At 35.1% G+C, this 21959-nt stretch overlaps 2 protein-coding genes across 6 annotated transcripts in view; one reads left to right on the top strand and one right to left on the bottom strand.

Annotated features, from left to right (window-relative positions):
* The window catches only part of OGFOD3 (2-oxoglutarate and iron dependent oxygenase domain containing 3), a 53842-nt gene extending 43193 nt beyond the window's left edge, over positions 1-10649 (bottom strand). For both annotated transcript variants that reach the window (XM_051995649.1, XM_051995650.1), the window contains exons 1-2: positions 10493-10649; positions 3364-3581 (exon numbers count right to left, since the gene is read on the bottom strand). In XM_051995649.1, coding sequence (XP_051851609.1) covers positions 3364-3581; positions 10493-10581 — 307 coding nt within the window. In that variant the 5' untranslated portion in view covers positions 10582-10649. The remainder of the gene's footprint in view (positions 1-3363; positions 3582-10492) is intronic.
* A 104-nt stretch (positions 10650-10753) lies between these two features.
* The window catches only part of HEXD (hexosaminidase D), a 39099-nt gene continuing 27893 nt past the window's right edge, over positions 10754-21959 (top strand). The window contains exons 1-4 of one of the 4 annotated variants that reach the window (XM_051995640.1): positions 10754-11042; positions 17252-17397; positions 19415-19524; positions 21624-21711. In XM_051995640.1, coding sequence (XP_051851600.1) covers positions 17314-17397; positions 19415-19524; positions 21624-21711 — 282 coding nt within the window. In that variant the 5' untranslated portion in view covers positions 10754-11042; positions 17252-17313. Of the gene's footprint in view, positions 11043-17251; positions 17398-19414; positions 19544-21623; positions 21712-21959 lie in introns of those variants that run through there. The other 3 variants (XM_051995638.1, XM_051995637.1, XM_051995639.1) reach the window with 3 other exon arrangements.

Below are 21959 nucleotides of genomic sequence, written 5' to 3'. Positions count from 1 at the left end.
TGCAGGAATAAAGACAAACCTAAAATAACAGATCAAGCCAATATAATAAAAATAACAATACTGTCTAAATTAATTTATTGATTCTCTGCTATACCAAATTACAAAAGAATTACTTTTATAGACTTAGAAAAAAATTCATACAATATATTTATAGGAACAAAAAGAAAAGAATCTAACAATTTTTTAAATTAACAATCTAATAATTTTTTAAAAATAAAAAAAGGAGACATCAAATTATACTTCAAAACATTAATCATCAAAATTGTTTGATTAAAAAATTAGAGGTCAATCAGTGGAACAGATTAGCTACACAAGACAGAGACGAAAATAAGCACAGTAGACAAATGTTCAATAAACTCAGCTACTTGAGCAAAGAATCAGTTTTACAATAACCTCTAGAAAAATCAGAGAGTAGGATGGCAGAAATCAAATTTAGATTAATGTTTATACCACACACTACAATTAATTCCAAAATGCTACCTAGATGGAAAAAGTCACAAAATAAACGAATTAGAGAAAGAATGCAGAAATAACTTTTCATGTTTATGAGTAAGGGAACAGTCCATGACCAAAGGATAAAGAGAGGGTTCCAGAAGTTAAAATGAACAATATTGCTTACATAACAAAAATAAAATAAAATTCAATTAAGTCAGAAGTGGAAACGATCTTTTTGGCAAATTTCTCTGATAAATGTCTCATTTCTTAGATATGTAGGGAACCGATTTGTTATTTTTCTTTTTTATAATAGCTTTCTATTTTTCAAAATGCATGCAAAAATAGTTTTCAACATTAGTCCTTGCAAAACCTTGTATTCCAAATTTTTCTTCCTCTGTCCCCACTCTCTCTACCCAGAGAGCACCCAGATAGGTTTACACATATTCTTCTTTTAAACATATTTCCACATTTATCATGCTGTACAAGAAAAATCAGATATACAAGGATAAAAAATTAGAAAGAAAAAACAAGCAAGCAAACAATAGCAACAACAACAAAAAAAGGTAAAAATACTATGTTGTGATCCACATTCAATCCCCATAGTCCTTTCTCTGGTTGCAGATGGCTTTCTCCATCACAAGTCTATTGGAATTGGCCTAAATCACCTCATTGTTGAAAAGAGCCAAGTACGTCACAGATGTTCATCATATATTCTTTCTGTCACAGTGTACAATGTTCTTTTGGTTCCATTCACTTCATTTAGTATCAGTTCATGTAAGTATTTCCAGGCTCTTCTGAAATCAGCCTGCTCTTTATTTCTTATAAAACAATAATATTCCATTACATTTATATACCATAACTTATTTAGCCATTCCCCAACTGATGGGCATCCAGTCAGTTTCCAGTTCCTTGCCACTACAAAAAGGGCTGCCAAACATTTTTGTACATGTTGGTTGGGAAATGATTTGAAAGCATGAGTCATTCCCCAACTGATAAATAATCAAAACGATAGAAAGAGGCAAACTAACAACAGGAATATGAAAAATGTTCCAATCACTAAGAGTTATGCAAATTAAAGCAACTCTGAGGTCTCACTTCACACTCATCAGACTAGCAAAGTTGAAAAAAGAAAAATGACAAATGTAATTTTTATTAGAAAACAAGAAATGTGCAGCACATGTAGAAATTTTAATAATGGCTAAAAATAATAACAGATAAATGTAATGGAATACTATTGTTACATAAGAATTGACAAAAGAGAATTTTCTAAAAAATCTAGTATGACTTGTACGAATTATTGCAAAATGAAATGAGAAAAATCAGGAAAATAATTTATATAACAACAAATCTGTGTAGGACAAATTTGAAAGACTTTAGAATCAATACAGTTAATCAACTATGACTGCAGAGAAATGATGATAAAGAATGCTACCAGTCTCCTGGCAGAAAGGTATTGGATTCAAGATACAGAGCAAAAAATATATTTTTGAATAAAACCCCACATGTGAATGTGCCTTATTTGTCTGTCTGTCTGTCTGTCTCTCTCTCTCTCTCTCTCTCTCTCTCTCTCTCTATATATATAATATATATATATATATATATATATATGTTTCTCATGAGAGTTTTCTTTTTCTTTTATTCTATTGGGAGGGACAAGAGAGAAAATAAATGCTTGTTAACTAATTTTTTTTAATTTAAATATCCCATAATAAAAAGAAAAAAGTCAATTGTATTAGTTCAGTTGAGAAGTAATGAAGGTCAAAACTAGAGTTGTGGCTATGAGTGGCAAGAAGAAGAAACATATATTGAGAAAGTAGAAACAAGACAGGGCAACTGAATGAATATGAGAGATAAAAGAGAATGAAGAATTGAGGATAGCATCAAGATTATAAACTCGAGTGATGGAATGACTGTAGTACCTAATAGGGAAGGTTAAAAAAAGAATGATGGAGAAGTCAAAGTCCAAAACAAAGAGATCAACAAATGAGACAACAGAGAAGGAAAATAGAAGGGGTAATAGGACAAAGCTTGGAGTACACCTACTTCTGTATGTAAAGGATGTAAAAGAAACTGAAATGAACTGTCAGGCATATAATGGGAGAGAACAGTATTATAAAAACACAGGGAAAAAAAGCAGATACATCCAAAAGGGAATGGCGATTTGCCAGAGTAAAATATTGCAGAGAGGTCAAAAAAGATCAAGACTGAGAAAAGAACATTAAATTTGGCAATTAAGAGAGCTCTAATAATTTGAAGAGGTATTTTCATTTCAATGATGATGTAGGAAATCAGTTAGTCAGATTTAGAAGAAATGGAGAAGAAAGAAAGAGAAAACACCAAATGAAGAGTGTTGTCAAAGAGTATTACCAACAAGGAGGAGGAAAGACATGGGACAATGCCTAGTGGATATATTTAAATCAAATGAGGGAGACATGAACACGTTTATAGACAGTAATGAAGGAGCCAAGAGACAAGGAGATTGAAAATATCACAAAACATGAATCATCTGAAGTCCATACTCTATTCTTCTCAAGCATAAAAACAATATAAAATTTTCACCATTACTGGTTATTATTGTTACAATGTTAACTTTATTCACAATGTTAGTTTATTCACAGAGAATGGTGATAAAAACATTTTCAGTATAAAATATTAATATATTTAATGTAAATAATATAAATTATTTATCTAAAATGTTAATAATGTGAGGTTTATAACTGCAAGCTTTCTAAGATGAATAGAAATGATTTTTAAATGTTACATATAAACGACAAAGTCAGGGTTAAGATCCTAACACTCTTCTTTTCGAGGCTAAAAGATACTGGGCACATTGTAATAAAATTTTTGAACCAATATTTTACAATCACTTTTTAGATCAAATAACCATCCTATGAGAGAAACAAGCAACATCTATGAGAGAACCAGTACCTTCAAATCTTTTGTGACTGTCATAATCCTTAGAACAAATCACCTCAATAAACTTGTTCTGTAGAATTTCATTATGATGAGCCAGAACTTCAGTAACCCCATCATCACCATTCAAAAAGCTCCACAATAAAAGACTGGCAAGTAGACCAGATGATCCCCAAAATGAAATTTTCAACCATTTTCTCTGGGATTCATGATGGACTCGATTCTTCTTTATACTAGAGATAGAAAATAAACTAATATCAATTTTTATCCAACATTTGATTGAATATTTAAACAACATCAATGTTAAATTCACATATAACTCTTTTTTTTTTAGGGATTTTTAAAATTATAGCCTTTTATTTACAAGATATATGCATGGACTAATGCAGACAAGATTAGAAGGGAAACAATAAACTGGGAAAACATTTTTACAGTCAAGGGTTCTGATAAAGGCCTCATCTCCAAAATATATAATTTATAAGAAATCAAGCCATTCTCCAATTGATAAATGGTCAAAGGATATGAACAGACAATTCTCAGATGAAGAAATTGAAACTATTTCTAGCCATATGAAAAGATGCTCAAAGTCATTATTAATCAGAAAAATGCAAATTAAGACAACCCTGAGATACCACTACACACCTGTCAGATTGGCTAGAATGACAGGGAAAGATAATGTGGAATGTTGGAGGGGATGTGGGAAAACAAGGACATTAATACATTGTTGGTGGAATTGTGAATACATCCAGCCATTTTGGAGAGAGTTTGAAACTATGCTCAAAAAGTTATCAAACTGTGCATACCCTTTGATCCAGCAGTGTTACTACTGGGCTTATATCCCAAAGAGATCTTAAAGAAGGGAAAGGGACCTGTATGTGCAAGAATGTTTGTGACAACCCTCTTTATAGTGGCCAGAAACTGGAAATTGAGTGGATGCCCATCAATTAGAGAATGGCTGAATAAATTGTGGCATAATATTATTGTTCGGTAAGAAATGACCAACAAGATGATTTCAGAAAGGCCTGGAGAGATTTACATGAAATCATGCTGAGTGATATGATTAGGACCAAGAGATCATTATATACTTCAACAACAATATTATATGATGATCAATTCTGATGGACCTGGCCATCCTCAGCAATGAGATGAACCAATTCAGTTCCAAGGGAGCAGTAATGAACTGAACCAGATACACCCAGCAAAAGAATTCTGGGAGATGACTAAGAACCATTACACTGAATTCCCAATCCCTATATTTTTGCCTGCCAGCATATATTTTTTTTAAATTTCCTTCACAGGCTAATTGTACAATATTTCAGAGTCCGATTCCTTTTGTACAGCAAAATAAAGGTTTGGACATGTAAACTTATTTTGTATTTAATGTATACTTTAATATATTTAAAGTATTGGTCATCCTACCATCTAGGGGAGCGGGTGGGGGGAAGGAGGGAAAAATTGGAACAAAAGGTTTGGCAATTGTCAATGCTGTAAAATTACCCATGCATATAACTTGTAAATAAAAAAGCTACAATAAAAAAAAAAATCAGATTGTAGTGTCTTAACCAATCAGATCTTTTTGAATACTAAGTTTGTTTAATATATCATTTAGTTTTGTGTCAATTGAAAAATTTTATTAAAATGTCAACCATGTTTTATGTAAGTCATAAATAAAAGTTTTAAAGAGCCAAAAAAAAAAAAAAAAAAAGATATCCACCTGGGTAATTTTTCAGCACTGACAATTGCCAAACCTTTTGTTCCAATTTTTCCCTTCTTTCCCCCCATCCCCTCCCCCAGAGGGCAGGTAGGCCAATACATGTTAAATATGTTAAAGTATATGTTAAATACAATATGTGTATACTTATCCATACAGTTATTTTGCTGCACAAAAAGAATCAGACTTTGAAATAATCACATATAACTCTTAAAACAGTATTTTACTTGTCGCATATTACTCCTTGAATAAATGCATCCAGAGTTCATAGCTGATGGAAACTTAACCAAAGCTTTATGTCAATCAACAAATAATTATCAAGCATCTAACAGATTTTCAGAAGAAACTTAAATCATAGCTCCTATCCTCAAGGCAGTCAGATAGGTAACAATACATAGATTAAAACAATAATAATAATAATAATAATAATAATAAAATTAGAGAACAAGACAATATCTAACAAAGTTTAAACTATGTGGTAACCTGTGATTTAATTGGTGTCAAGGCTTAAAATAAGGTTCAACTCCACACCCCAACCCTTCCTCCAGGATCCTCTGATATTCAAATTCCAAATGACAGAAATCACTTCTAGTTCCAACAGCAGCACTATGAACCATTAGGTTGAGAACTAAGAAATGGGGTAACAAGACAGGACATCAAACATATGAGGCTGTGCAGCAATCCACTAAGTCTCGAAGAAATAGTACAGCATCCAGCTAGAGACATTTTATCTCCCCACAATTCACTTGTGGCATAGATGTAAGTTGGTGAACTGTGAAATGTTTAGCATGGAAAGAGGCTAAGACACTTTGAGATCCTCCTAGAGAAACTATCATCAGAAGAAAAAGAGTTAGAAGGAGAGTAATAAGGGAAAATAAAAAGGAGAAATCTGAAATTAACGAAGATCTCAAGGGAAAATGCAAAGGTCTTAGATTTAAATGGATAAATCAAAAGGAAAAATATCAATAGCAGGAAAAAAAACCAGGTATACAAATGTAGTAAAAGTTCAGTTATCTATGAATATATATTTCCTCTATCAATAAATAAAATAGAAACATTTCCTTTACATAAAATATAAAACATAAAACTTGAGAAGAGAGAGAAGACCCTGTAAAATTTGGGGGCAGCAGAACCAACAAAAGGATAGAGTAAAACAATTTTCCTGTCCAAAATAACTTAAATGGTTGATGGAAAAGGTCTGTCTCAGTGGGGAGAGAGTAGAAGACAGTACAGCCCAGGCTGCCCCAGCTAAACCCAAAAGCAAGGTCTTGAATCCAGGGCCAAGCTAGCAGTGAGGTCCTGATTCTCTAGACCAAGCAGTTCCTAATAGGTCATCACTGATACAAATATAGCAACAGGCCTTAGGGACAACTGAACTGGCAACAATAGCTTCTAGAGTTCTCAGAAGGAAATTACAGGAGATTTTTTGCTGGAACTGGGTACATAACTCTGTTGCATTGCCTATATTCAGTTGTGAGTCAAAGTCCCAGGTCAAGGAGGATAACAATTCCAGGGTGGAAAAGAGTGATTGTAGTCACAGGCAGAACAGTGACCACATGTCTCCTGAGATCATATCACCTTGGAAGAGCTAATAAGTGACAGATGTCCAGAATTATTTCTGAGCACAATAGCACAAAAGTCCTGAAACTTGAGACAGTGTCCCCTCCACCCAGGAAGCAGAGTTCAACTTTAACATAAATTTAAAGGCACATGAGCAAATATTTAAAAATAAATAAATAAAAGAACCAGACAATAGAAATTACTATGGTGTTAGGAAGATCAAAACAGAAACTCAGAAAAAGACTACAAAGATCAAAGCAGTTACATGCAAAGCCTCAAAGAAAAATAAGCCTCAAGCCCTGGAAGGACTAAGAAAGAATTTTTAAAAATCAAATGAGAGAAACAGAGGAAAATATGAGGAAAAGAAATAAAAATGATGCAACAGCTTAGAGACATACATAAAACACACATACACATAAAGATACTGAAGAAAATAAGACCCTAAAAAAAAAAAAAAAAGAATTAAAAAGAAGCACAAAAATCCCCTAAAGAAAAGAATTCTTTAATAAGCAGAAATGGCCAAAGGGAAAAAAGAGGTACAAAATTTAACTGAAGAACTTAAATACATAGAGGGAACGAAAATGAATTGATTATGACAGGATGATATCCAAAAACTAAAACTAAAGGCTGAAAAAAGGAATGATTGGGAGAAGAGAAGAGAAAAGTAGAATGGGAAAACTATCTCACAAATAAAAAAAGTGAAAGAGTTTTTACAGTGGAAGACAATTTGGGGAGAGGAGATGTAGCAGGCAATGGTAAAACCTTACTCTTATCGGAATTGGCTCAAAGAAGGAATAGCATACACCCTCATGTAGAAATCTATCTTGCCCTACAAGAAAATAGGAGGGGAGGAGGAAAAAAGAAAAAAGGGAGCAAATAGAAGGAAAAGCAGACGGGGAAGCCATGGTCTAAAGCAAAACAATTTTGAAGAGGGAGAGCATGAGAGAGAGAATAGGATAAACAGAATACAAAAATAGAAAGGAATTAAACAGAGAGACTCACAGACAGAATAAAGGTAAAAGACTGAAACAAAAGGAAAGGGGCTGAGGAAAAAATAAAACAGGGATAGCAATCATGATCTCAGAAAAAGCAAAAGCACAAACAGATCTAATTAAGAGATAAGCTGGGAAATTACATTTTGCTATAAGGTATCATAGACATTGAAGTAATAGTAATATTAAACATATATGTACCAAATGGTATCACATCCAAATTCTTAAAGAAAAAGTCAAATGAGTTACTGGAGGAACCAGACATTAAGACCATACTAGTAGCAGACCTCAACTTGCTCCTTTCAGAACAATAACTAGTTAGCCTTTTATTTAATTGCCCACACCTTTTCCCTCCAATACACACATCTCCTATTCAACAAATTTTAATGATTCCCTATTTCTCTACAACCAAATATAAGGTTCTTTGACACTTAAAACTCTTTACAACATGTCCCTTTTCTATCTTTCTAAAGTTCTTACATATTACTTCCCTATATGCTCTTTACAATTCAATCACACTAGCCAACTTGCCAACAGAAGACACTGCACATTGAATCCCTATGCCTTTTTAGTAGCTATCCCCATATCTGGAATGTTCTTCATTCTCAATCTGAATCTTGACGGAAACCAGGGAAGGTAGCAAATAGAAATGAGAAGATACTTATTTCAGGCATGGTAAATAACAAGAAAAACTATCTGGAACAGAGAAATGGAAAACAGCAAAGAGGTTGGTGACACTATATTCAATAGTATCGTAGTAGGGGAGTAAGGTATGTGATTAGAAATATAAGGGGAGAATGTTATGAAAGAAATAGAACCTGAATAAAGATCACTTTCTTAAAAGTCAGAGCCAAGGAAGAAGACTTACAGGAAGTAGTGAAGAAGGCTCCCTCTCCAAATTTCACTATATCTAGAAAGTACCAGACCCTAATAAATAGGAAAATCTAGCAAGAGTCATAATTAATTATTTTTCCAGCCAAGGTCCACTTAAGAAAATAGCAAGGTCTGAAGACACAGAGGACTGTATCAGGCCAGAAATGCTGCATACAGAATACTACAACATAGGGAAAGATTGTGCACCACAGGGCAAGCAGAGGTTCTGGACACATGCTAGGGCACAACCAAATAAATAAGGGGCATTCTGACAGAGACAGATGCTACCTGGCAGCTTTGTATTAAAAAAAAAAAAAAAAAAAAGTCAAGACAAATTCTGACTGAGGAAACAAAAAAATAAGTCATTTTTCCAGCCCAGGGCATTATAAGAAGACAGGAGGAAAGCTCTGCTGATCTAAAAGCACTTAATGATCAGTGAAAGTAGCAGAAAGCTATAAAAGACAGATCAGACTAAACATTTCCCCTATTCCCAGAAGTGAGCAATGCCCAACTCTAATAAGTCAAAAGTCAAGAAATAGGTTATAAAAATTTTTTAAATCACAAGTTACTATAATGAATGACAAGGAAGCTCAAGATACAAATTCAAAAAAAGACAATTACTAGAAAACATTTATAATAAAGCCACAAAGGAAAAATGCAGATTAGACACAAGTCTAACAGGGATTACTAAAAGAGTTAAAAGAAGAGGTTGGGGTTTTTATATAGCAAAAAAATTATTTTAAAAATCAAATAAAGAGAGCATCAGAGAACTGGAATCAGAAGCACCCGAGTTCAAATCAGGCCTCAGATCTTTGATATTTACTAACTATACGATCCTGGACAAGTCACTTAACCCCTATTTCCTCAAAGGAAAAAAAAAAAATCAAACAAAAACCATAGAAGAAGAATTGGGAAACTAAATGACAGCAATGCAAGAAAAAAAAAAGGTACAAAAATACTAAAGAATATATCTCCTTAAAAATTAGAATTGGTCAACTGGAAATTAGTGTTTCCCTAAAGACACCAAAAAAGAATAAAATAAATTCAAAAGAATGAAAAACAATAGGAGAGGAACAAATTCACTAATCAGCAGTAGTTATGAGGCTCAGACCTAGAAGAGCAGGATCTCAGTCTTAGTTTTTAACCTACTCTGAATCCTACAAAGGTATAACTAGGGCCAGAATTCCAGATGAAATGTGAAGCTGAAGATATTACTGAATCAAGAGCTTCCAGATTGCCTGGGTAAGCTAAGTCCAGTTCAATGCAAAACCAGATCAGGAACTTGCAAAAAAAACTCAGACCACTTTAGGAATTCTGAAAGCTTGCAGATCCCCAGCTTGAGTTGTCCCTGAAATTCTAGAATAACAATGCACTCAATAACTCTCCCTCCCCCCAAAGCAATAGGAACACATCATAGACTTTCTGTCCAGAATTATACAATCTGTACCTAACATCATGGCAAGCAAAGATACTCTTATTTTAAGCCTGTATTCTTGCTGTTCTGTCGTTACAGTTGTGCCTTCCTGACTCCTTTGGGGTTTTCTTGGCAAAGATATTGGAATGATTTGCCATTTCCTTCTCTAGTTTATTTTACAGAAGAGGAAACTAAGGCAAATAGAATTAAGTGATTTGGGCAGGATGATACAGCTAGTCCTGAGGCCAAATTTTAAACTTCAAAGCGCTTTATCTATTGTGCCCCCAGACTGCCTATTAGCCACCATTTTAAAATCGTCATCTATCAATCAATCAGTAAACTTGTACAGAGTGCTTCCTAAGTATAACTCCATAAAAACAGCATGACAGAGGGGACCAGCAGAAATACTGGAGGAGAAGAAATTAGCCTAGCCCAACTTTCCCACTATTCTAATAAAGGTAAAAAGAAGAGCTTTAGATGACGAAAAACCAGGTCAACACAAGGAAATGGCCCAAGACCAAGCCGAGCCAAGCTTCCCCATGTCCAGTCCTTCCTTTATTCTCTCCCTCCTGGCACCGCCACCATCGCCGCTACCTGTCCAGGCGCCGCGATTGTGCCAACTCTGTCCCTGCCGACGTGCCGCCTTGATTCCCTTTAGCCCCACCACGCCGTAGAGGTGCCATTGCAAAGCCACCAGTCTAAGAGAGGCCGGGACCGCGAGTTTCAGTCACGCCTCCCCAGAAAGGCGGCGCAGGAGCCCGGCGCACAAACTCTCTAGAATGAACGCAGAACGATGCGATCGGCCATCGGCTCTCGGGACTGGATGCCTAGGACAGAGCAATCTTGACGTAGCGGGAACCGAAGGGCTGGGCCGCGGTAGGTACGCAAACTGGCTGTGGGCAGAGGAGCTGAGAGCTTCTGAGAGGGTGCAACTTCCCGAAGCTTTCGGAGCTTTTAGACGGCTGCTTCTTCTCGGCGTGTGCAGACAGCCTGGGTGTTTGGAGGCTGATGGTACTTGTGTGAGAAGAGGAGAGGAAATGCGACTGCATTGAACTTGAGTTGTATTCTTACTGCCTGGGCTTACTCTGGGGTGGATCCCGGGTCTCTCGGACCCCAACTCTTGTCGCCCGGAAAGCTTAGAAAAGTACGTCCAGCCCCACCCACGAGCAGATGTGGGCGCCCTTCCCTTCCCCCTTCGCTTTTCTCGCTGCCTCTGTTCTGTCTGAGTGTGTCTGTGGCGGGTAACCTTCTGGGCAGGATTGCACGGGTCAGTACTCCACAGCTGAATCTACGCGGTTAATTGCAAATACCTCAAGTCAAGGTAGTTTTTCCCTTTTACCTTTCTCCATTGTGTTATGGGGAGATTTCTCCAACTCTATGGAGAATCCCTTTCCTTGGATTTTCAATGACCATTCTTACCTTGCTCCCCAGCTTCCAATACTCTTACACCTCACGTATCCCACCACGTACTCTTCCAACCAGCAACACTGGCCTCCTTGCCATCCAGGTAGAATAAGGGGCGGGGAGTAGGAGGGAGTTGGGGAATGAATGAGTGGTGAAGGGAGGACGGAAGGAGCTATTTTTCCTTGGCATAAGTTCAAATATAGAATTATGCAGAAAATTTTGGGTGTCTAAGGAATTTCTAAACACAGGTACCTATTTCTAGCCCTTTAAAAAAAATCAATTATGACAAAATAATTTTAATTCTGAACTTTGAGGGTAGGTTTTTCTTTTTATGAATACAAGAATCAGCCGTGCCTGCTTAGTCCCCATTCTGATGCAGACTCCTAGCCCGAAGTCTGGCGGAGACAGTTTTGTAGTTTATTGTTCTGTATATCTACTTATGTTATTTTCCTGTCTCAGCAAAAGCTTCCCCTGGGGAGTTGATTGGAATAAATACTTTAAAAAGTTCCTTGTTTTAAGAAATCACTGTACAATAATAGCTTACATTTATAAAATTTGCAAAACGTTTTAAGTATGTTATTTTATTTGATCCTCACAACCTTGGGAGGTATATTATTAAGATAATTAAGCTCGTTTTATAGATGGGGAAACAGGTTCAGGGAAGGAAGGTGATATGCCCTGGTTTGTGAGTCTACTTAAGATCTAGGGCAGGATTTGAATTGTTCTAGTCACTAATATGCTAAAATATTTTAAATTGTAAGCCCTTTTAAGGATTATTTCTATTATTTCCTTGATTAGCAAAAAAAAAAAAAAAAAAAAAAATGTTGTCCATGGTAAAAATTAGCCTTTTGTAAATGACCCGATTCTTTTTAACGTTCCCCCTAAATTCCTGTCAGAATCAAACTGTCTGTCAGAGTCAAAACCTAGGTGTCATCTTCAAATCCTCACTATCTTTCTGCAGCTCCATATCTAATGTTGCCAAGACCTGTCGATTTCTCATTTCAACATGCTCCTTTTCTCTCCTCTGATGCTACTATCCCCCTGGTGCAAGCCCTTATGACTCATTGCAATAGCCTGTCCTCCCTCAAGTCTCTCCCCACTTCAAGCTATTTTCCATTCAGTTTTTCCTAAAGCACCCATCTAACTATGTCATTCTCCTTGTCAGTAAACTCCAAGGACTCCCAAGTTGTCGTTCAGTCAAATCCGGCTCTTCCTCACCCAGTGGAGCATGGCATGTCAATAACTGCATAGAAAACAGTAGTGGTTTACCATTTCTTCTCTTTTTACATATGAGGAAACTGAGGCAAACTCAACTAATAAGAATCTCAGGTCAAATTTAAACTCAGGTCTTCTTAACTGAAATTTCAAATCTCTGTCCTCTGAGCTACTTAGTTGCCAATGCAAAATTCTCTGTTTGAGGATTCATAAACAAATAGGCTCCATCCCCCACCTCTTCACATGTACATATTTTCTAGTCTTCTTTCACTTTATGCCCTACCACATATTCTTCAATCCAGTGACTGGCCTTTTTTCTGTTCCATGAACAAGATATTTCAACTCTTGTCCTCAAACAGTTTTTCTGACTGTCCTCTATACCTGAAATGTTCTTTCTTCCTTGGTTTCCTTCGATTAAAATCTTGTCTTCTACAAGGAAGTCTTTTCTAATCCCTCCTAATAGTTTGTTTGCACTTAGGTGTTTGCTTATTGTCTTCCCCATTAGACTGTGAATCATTAAATGCAGAAACTGTGTTTTGCCCCTTTGTATTTCCAGGACTAAGTGCCTGGCATGTTTATTGACCAACTGATTAATTGTAATTATGGATGTAAATTTGTTAATATATATGATGTTTGTATATTTCTACCTATTTGTTTTGATGTATGATAACCTCTAAAGACAATCTGAGGATAGTGGACAGAAAGCTAGAAAGATGACATTGGAACCAGACTCTATAGCCTTGGACAAATAAGTCATCTCAGTGCTCCAGTCTAGACAGTTCTTTGAGAGTAAATTGCAGAGAAGGTAATCCTACCTGCCTTGATTAAAGGAGTTTTCTCATCTGGGAGTTTCTCTGTCAATGAAATTACTAGTCAAATTCTTATCCCTAAACCCAGTATGTCTGTAAATCATATATCGATGTATGGTGGCAAAAACCGGATATGTATGTAAATACCTGTGTGCTTATATAGTGAACCCACAATCCAGGAAGGAATAAGATGTTCTGAAACTAAGTCAGAACATCTGCCTCCTTGAAGAAGATAAATATGTACATATATAACTACATTTCAATATGTAATGTAAGAGATATAACATGTTATGGTAATTTGGATAGGGGAGAGTAAGGTTCCAACTTGTTTTATTCTCCCCAATCCAACCAATGAGTCAGAGTTATGAGTAAAACTTCTACCAGTGCTAAGAGAGATTGTCCAAGGAGGCTAGGTCATTAGCGGGGAACTAAGTTTCCCAAAGACAAAAAGGAAACAGTTTAAGCTGAGAGCAATTTTGTTACCTATTGGGGCGGGGGGGGGGGGGGGGGGGGGGGGGGGGGAGGCTGTAGAAGAGGTGGTTACAAATGTAGATTGGAGAAGGTTGAAAGGAATGGGAATAAGGGAGTGGACAATTGGGATCAAAGAACAGGTTTAACCTAATGACAATTGGGGGGGAGGGGTAGCTAAAATTTTGTCAGGTAGGAATTTGTTCATTATAGAAATTATCAATGTTAGTAGAATGGAATCCTCTTAGAGCTTTGAGCAGCTCTGTATAGCTTTTTGAGCAGCTATGTGTAGCTGAAAAGAAGTTTGAGGAGAGAGAAGAGGTACCCATATTGTGGAAGGTTCAGGGAGATAGAACTAGCTGGAATGACATTTCACTTTTATCCCAGGTAGGCCAGGCCAATAGATAGGAACTATGTAAAAGCAAATATAAGGTCTTGCTCTTCTTTCAGAAATTTCTCTGTTTGTTTGCATTATTAAGGTGATGGACTATCAAGTTAACGCTTAAGGCTACTAAGCCTTAAAGAATGGACTTATTTCCCCTAAAGAGCTTCAGTCATTTTCTGGAAGAATACAGAGAGTAAATCCAAACTTCATTACATTAGCTATGTAAGTGAAATGATCAGAACCAGATCATTGTACAGGGCAACAAGAAGATTTTATGATGATCAATTCTGATGAATGTGGCTCTTTTCAACAATGAGATGATTCAGGCCAGTTTTCCAATGATCTTGTGATGATGAGAGCCATCTATACCCAGAGAGAGGACTGTGAAAACTGAAGGTGGATCACAACATAGCGTTTTTACTCTTTAAAAAAAAAAAAAGAAAGAAAAGAAAATATCTTGTCAGTTCAAGTGACTAGTGATCATATTTATTGGTAATTGCTATCTTTATTAATAAATAGATTATGCTTGGAATTTTTTTGGGGGAAAAGAATATTAGCTATGAAATACATGCTCATATTTTTCAATGCTGAAGAATTGTCAGCATAACTGAAAAAATCTACACTTCTTTTTGTTTCCTTTTTATTTTGTTTTCACAGTAGCCTATGCTAATAAATAAACTGTGATTATGCCTGCTGCTTGTAAAATTCTTATATTTTCATATCTTCCTTTTTGAGGAAGGGTCCACACCAACTGTGCTTTATCAGTTCAGACTTAACCACCATGCTTCCGCTGATCCCATCTCCAATTAGTGAGTTACTCCAAGAACCTTTAGATGCCCTCTTCCCTTTTTAGCTGCCTTATATGTATTATCTTCCTCCAGGAGCATGTAAGCTGTTTGAGGGCTGAAACTGTATTTTTGCTTATTTTAAATCCAGAATTTAACACAATACCTAGCACTTAGTAAATAATTAATTAAATGCTGATTCTGCACCTATTATTACTGTTAGAAGAGCAGTATAGACAGAAGTGGTCTTTAGGAAAGCAGGAAATAATAGAAATTCAGAATGTATATGGAAGTTATAGTAGAATTTCTATACTGATGAAAAGGGTTCCTTTTGTTGACCCTATCTGTCCAAGACCACAGTTTGGTGGAAGTAATTGATAAAGTTTTAAAGAAAGTCAACATTTGAGACAGCTTCAATTTGTCAAGGTTGTCTCTACCAAATATTTACCAGTGGTCCATATATTTGTACATACTTTATGATATTCATTCTAAAAAGCTGTTCTGTTGTTTTACTGTACCCTGAGTGATTTAATGGGAACTTTTTTGTTTTGATTTTTTTAAACAAAACTATGTAAGTAGGATTATGCTTTCATGTTTCCATGTAAATTTTATTTTGAGTACAAAAACCTTGCCAAAGCATACCAGTTTCTTTTGGGGGAGGGGAGGGGTTTAAATTTATTTATTTTTTTTAAATAATTATAACTTTTTATTGACAGTATACATGCATGGGTAATTTTTTACCCATTATCTCTTGTACTCACTTCTGTTTCCCTTCCTTCCCTCCACCCTCTCCCCTAGATGGCAAGTAGTCTTATACATGTTAAATATGTTATATTATATCCTAGATACAATATATGTGTGCAGAACTGAACAGTTCTCTTGTTGCACATGAAAAATTGGATTCAAAAGGTAAAAATGACCTGGGAAGAAAAACAAAAATGCAAACAGTTTATACTCATTTCCCAGTGTTCCTTCTCTGGGTATAGCTGCTTCTGTCCATCATTGATCAATTGGTACTGAATTAGATCTTCTCTTTGTTGAAGATATCCATTTCCATCAGAATACATCCTCATACAGTATTGTTCTTGAAGTGTATAATGATCTCCTGGTTCTGCTCATTTCACTCAGCATCAGTTCATGTAAGTCTCTCCAGCTGCATACCAGTTTCTTACTTCAATTTAACCTTATAGTTAATTTATAAACCTTAGATTATCCATTTTCCAAATGATTATTGAATTTTGTTGTGTTGGTTTTGTTTGTTTGCTTGTTTGTTTACTTGTTTTTCCACACTGCTTCCCTGCCCAGCACAATATGTTCTAGAACTTCATCTTCCCTGCTTCCTTGCTGGCATAAAATCAGGGAATGGGAATTAACTCTAATATCAACCTAAGCAAAATAAACAAATCTTCATAAGGTATCTGGTAGCATAGTGGATAGAGCACTGGGCTTGGAGTCAGGAAGACTTGAGTTCAAATCCCAGCCTCATAAACTTACTAGCTATATGACCTGAGCTAATCACTTAACCCCTGTTTACCTCAGTTTCCTCATCTGTAAAATAGAGATAATAATAATAATATCTACCTCCCAGGATTGTTATAAGATTCAAATGAGATAATATTTATAAAAAGTGCTTAGAATACAGCCTGGTACATAATAGGCACTATAAAATGCTTATTCTCTTCCCCCTATCTTTCATAATTTTTTTACCAATAAATTTTCAATTCAACCCCAAACCTGTTTTAATGATTTTTTGCATTCTTTCTCCTGGTTTCACTTAACTCTAATTACTATATTAAGATTTGGAAATTAGTTTGAAGTCTTTTTCTTTTCCCTTCCTTTGAGATGATGAGTATTCTTCAATTTTTGAGATGAGAAAGCTGAAATCCATTTATAGTTACATAGTATCTTGTTGAGTTTTTCTCTCAAATGGACTACCACCTATTCTGACCTTGTTTTATCTAACTGGATATGCTAAAGTAAAGGAACGGGATTTCCAAGGGTCTTTGCAGAGATGTTACTGTAATTGCCTAAGTTGGGATTAAAGTATAATTGCTTTTAGGGGCCTGACTGGGATGTGATGTAACTAATAGTCAGTTTGTAATGGGTAAAGGATAGTTGTGATGGTGTTAAAGACATGATTTACTGTTGTGGAGAGTCCTCCATTGCACACAACCACAAAAATCTTGGACACTACTGTCCTAAAGAACAGAGTATAACTACAGGCAATATAAGAATTAACAGAGATGCTGAGAAGTCTAATTATAATTCTTATTTCTTCTTTTGGTAGAAGAGGCCACACTAGCCATTTTGACTATTAAAAAAAAAAAAAAAGCATTAATAAATGCTGAAATGTCAGACTCTTCACCATTCAGAATGCAATTGGTGCACTTGGACCTTAAAGGAGCTCCTCCCAAGGTCTCATACCTGGCAGAGGTAAGGATTGCATTTGTCTCTGAGGCTTATTCTTTTACTTTGTAATAACATCTTAATGTTAGTTTTCTTTATTTTGCAGAAATTTTAATTTAGAATAATTATTGCACTTTCTCCGAATCAGTCTAATGCCCTGACGTATTTCTAGTCTTTGGTGTAAAATGGATTTATCTGATGACCTTCAGTTTCATTTATTTAGTATGTTCTTTGATGTATGCTAGACATTGTACTTGAAGAATACTAAGGGATTAGTTCTAAGAAAACTGGTCAGACTAAGCTGCAATGATGTTCAGAGAAACATGAAGAAAGAGTTGAAAAGTACAACTTAAATTTTAAAATATATGTTTTTTAAGATCACAAATTTAAATGTGAAAGGAAATATTAGAGGTCATCTAGTCCAACTCCAGCCTTTAAAAAAAAAAAAAAAAGGTTTTATAAACCTGTTTGTAGGTCCATCCAAAAGATCTAACAGACTGAATAAAGCTTACACAATAAAGTGATGGTTCTGCTGACTCTCAATTCAATACTTTTCCCAGTAGATTAAGCCTATTCTATATTAATGATGTCTTTTTTGTTCATTTGTTAATCTGAGGTTGGATTTCCCTTACCACTCAACATGTTTTATAGTCTTCCTGCCAATATTAGTCAACATACGTGGAGAAAATTGACTTTATTATTGTTTTGAGCCAGACAGTCCAACAAATAAAAGAGTGCATGCAATTATAAATAATTTGAGGATTATTTACTTTTAAAATATCTAAACCTTGGTTTCCCTTCATTAGTCCAAGTAATCATGAGCTAACAGTTATTTTAGTAAATGGTTATTAACCTATAAAAGAGGCATTTATAATTTGAAGAATGTAGTATAGAAGTACAAAATAAAAGGAAAATCCATGAATACTTGTGATAAAGAAAAGAAGTTGAGGAGAGCTAAGGAAAGTCTAGATGAATAATCAGGTAGCTAGCACATTTCTTTTTCATTCAATCAGCAAGTATTTATTAAGTATCTATGATGTGCCAGGTATTATGGTAGGCACTAGGATACAAAGGCAAAAATAAAATAGTCCCTTCCCTCAAGAAATTTATATCCTATTGTAGAATACACATGTACTTGTATAAAGTAAATATATTCACTGTAAATTGCAAGGTAAAGGGGATCATAAAAATCTTGTATGTGAAATACTTAAGCTAAGTAGTTAAGGAAGCTAAAGATTCTTAGAGGCATAAATGAAAGAATGCATTCCAAAATAGTTGTGGAAAATGTCATGTGTGAGGGACAGTAGGCTTGTTTCTTCAAATCCTTCTATCTCTGTCCTCTTAACTCTAGTCCCTCAGGTTCTTGATCTCTATAGGTCATTTTCATTCCATATTATTATCTTCTAAATGTATCTCAGATTCAAAATTTTTATTGGGCTTCACCTATCAGTTAAATTATATTTTTAATGGATTTGGAGTATAGCAATTATATAATCATAGATAGTAAGCCTTGTTCCCCAAAGCATACACAGCCCTCTTTCCTAACACAAGTAAGTAATCCTCAGACAATCCCATCTCAGTTGTCATTCAGTCTCAATGTATAGATGTTAACCTGCTTCATCAAAGCCTTTGCCCTTGCTACTAACCACAAATTAACTCCATCATTTCAGTAGCCCAGGCAGTCAGCCATCAGTCCTTGTAATGTAACTACATCACTTACTAGGCAAAGGTTAGAAAATGAGATGAAAAAACCGTACTAACAGTTTCCCTTAAGCTACCAAATATATTACCAGATTTTTGTCATTAGATTTGAGCTCCATTCTACTTGCTTGCCATTCGAGTTTAATTCTTGAATATTATAGTCATAGTCAAAATTCTTGTTTACATATTGATTTCAACTAAATAGTGAAATGATTAAAAGAATTAACATTAATATGTGAATGATTTTTTACCTCCTTTGTAGGTGATAGAATACAAATTTCAATTCTAGTCATTTATGTAGTCCAACCTATGCTTAATGATTTGTACTTTTTTCTTTTTCCAGATCTTCCCTCTCTTCCATGCCCTTGGTGCCAATGGAATCCTTATCGAGTATGAAGACATGTTTCCCTATGAGGGCCCTCTACAGCTTCTAAGAGCCAGGCATGCCTACAGGTATCCTGAGGGCTACGAGGTAACCAGAAGGTCTAGGGATGCATTAATCTGAGAGTAACAATGAGTTGAAAGTGGAAAAATAGCGAAATTTATTTTAAAGCAAAAAACAAATTCAAAAAGGTTCTTGGGCAATTGAGAATTTATGATCATTTTTATCATTTATGATCATTTATGATTATAGTGTCATTTTGGTGGACTCATTTTTGATCTAGAATCAATCTCTAGTAACAGAACAATGACATATTAATAAGAGAAAATCAATATTGGACAGGCTTATATAGGGACAAGTTCTAGATCTATGATTTCATTAATATAGGAAACTGCCAGATAAGGAAACTCCCTCTATCACTGTAGGTTTCAGTTTCTCTGTAATTTGTTAATGACTAGCGTAGAGCAGAAGTGTCAAACCCTTTGGGGAATACAAGGGAAGGATGAACAAGATTAAAATATAATTGCAAAGTATTTAACAAAATAATTTATCAATATAAATATAATTAAATATAATAAGTTATAAAAATATAAATATTATAAAATAACTTGATTTTGATATATGGTTTTCTAAGTGAGTGACCCTCACTTGTTTGGTAAGGGGCCCTGTTTCTGTTTGAATTTGACAACCCCTAGCACTGAGATTTTAAGTGACTTGCCCGGGGTCCACTTTATGGATTAGAGGTGACTTAGGACCAGTGTCTGTGATGCCAGATGTCTATATAGTATGCCATTTTGTCTTTAAGTTTTGTATAGCTGCCTTTTTTTTTTCTTTTTAAGAACTGTGAGGATGATTGTGTACAGCCAGATTAAAACATTTCAGACTAAAAAGGTAAAAGCTGAAAAGGGATAGGTTAAAAATCTACAAAATCATGAAAGGCAGAAAGACAGACCTTGGTATGTTAAAATTAAGAAGATACATTTAAGATAAACAAAAGGAAGGCCTTGATTTATTTAAAAAATAATGTTAGGTAGTACTAGTGAGTAGTTACATTACTCATTAACTAATCCAAGAGGTGGTATAGACATATATAAGAAATATAAATAGCTTCAAAAAGGTTGGATAAATTCATGCATGGTAATCCTAAATGGGGTATTTAAACAAACTTAGTAAAATTTGTTCTTAATAATCATTAAGAAAGTGTTACTTTTTAAATCTAATAGTTTTTCCGTTACTTCTATAATCTTTTGAGTTTTATGGTCAGAGAGGAAAAATCTACCTTCGCAAAAATTATTGGTACTTCTATCAAAAACCAAATGCTGGGTTCACTGCTCCACAAGTCTAATCAGAGATGACATTTCTTATGTTCTTTTTCCTTGGATCTTCACAGCATATCTATGAAGTAGAGAGTGGCATTTACTTTAATTCATTTTACAAACAATGACACTAAGGTATTTAAAGGTTTAATTAGAAAGGTATCTATTCTGTGCAGAATGCTTGGCATGATGCTAAAAGAAATACAAAGATAAGTAAGAGGCAGTTCCAATTTGAAGGAACTTGCAAATGAATATGCTTGCAAAATAGATTGTAAAAGCACATAAAAGAGGTGCAAAGTGCCATAGAACCCCAGAGATCAGAAGGATTTATTTTGAATATGGATGTCAGAGATGTGACCATTCAGAATGGGAGTATTAGGGGATGGTGAAGATGCTAGGAGTGATTGAGGAACTTGAGACAGTTTAATGATGTTGGTAAAGTGACTTGCCTGTCACACAATCAATAATAAAGCTAAGATTATGGTAGAGGTCTCTGACTTCATTCAAGCCAGACCACATTGCTTCTTCTGACCTCTGTTTCCTTAGCTGTAAGTACACATATAATAAATCTATTTATTTAGATTACAATTTATTGAAGGAACAGTTTACAATTATTTCAGGGGCTTCAGGAATTTTTTTTAAGTACCATCATTCTTATCCAAATCTTGAAGGAAATACTTTCCCCCAACCCCCTCTTAAAAGAAGATTTTATGATAATGAAGATTTGTAGACTGTGGTACTTTTTGAGGTTATCCCTCAAGAAATTGGTATGGACTGTCATTTCTTAGTGAGGGTATGGGCAAAATTGTATTGAAAACATCTTTATTAATTTCCCTCTTAATTCATTTCTCTAGTCCCTCTGAGATCAAAGAAATTCTTCATCAGGCTAAGTTACATGAGTTGGAGATTATTCCCTTGGTGCAGACATTTGGACATATGGAAGTAAGTGAGGAATTATCTTTTTAAAGTGAACAGAAATGACGCTTATAGAAATAGAACTACAAAGAAAGAACCTTATAGATCATAAACTGTATTCCCCTAAAATTCACCTCCCACCTGAGCTTCCATGTTTTTGTTATGTGCATCACCATCCTTCCAGTCACTCAGTTTCACTAATCTTGATATTATCCTTAATATCTCATTCTTCTCTCCCACATATACAGTCAGTTGCCAAATCTTAATTCTTTTGC

The sequence above is a fragment of the Antechinus flavipes genome, chromosome 4 (assembly GCF_016432865.1).
Source record: "Antechinus flavipes isolate AdamAnt ecotype Samford, QLD, Australia chromosome 4, AdamAnt_v2, whole genome shotgun sequence".
Classification (NCBI taxonomy): Eukaryota; Metazoa; Chordata; class Mammalia; order Dasyuromorphia; family Dasyuridae; genus Antechinus; species Antechinus flavipes.
Note: the sequence above shows the minus strand (reverse complement) of the source record. Positions and strands in the feature narration are given on the sequence as shown.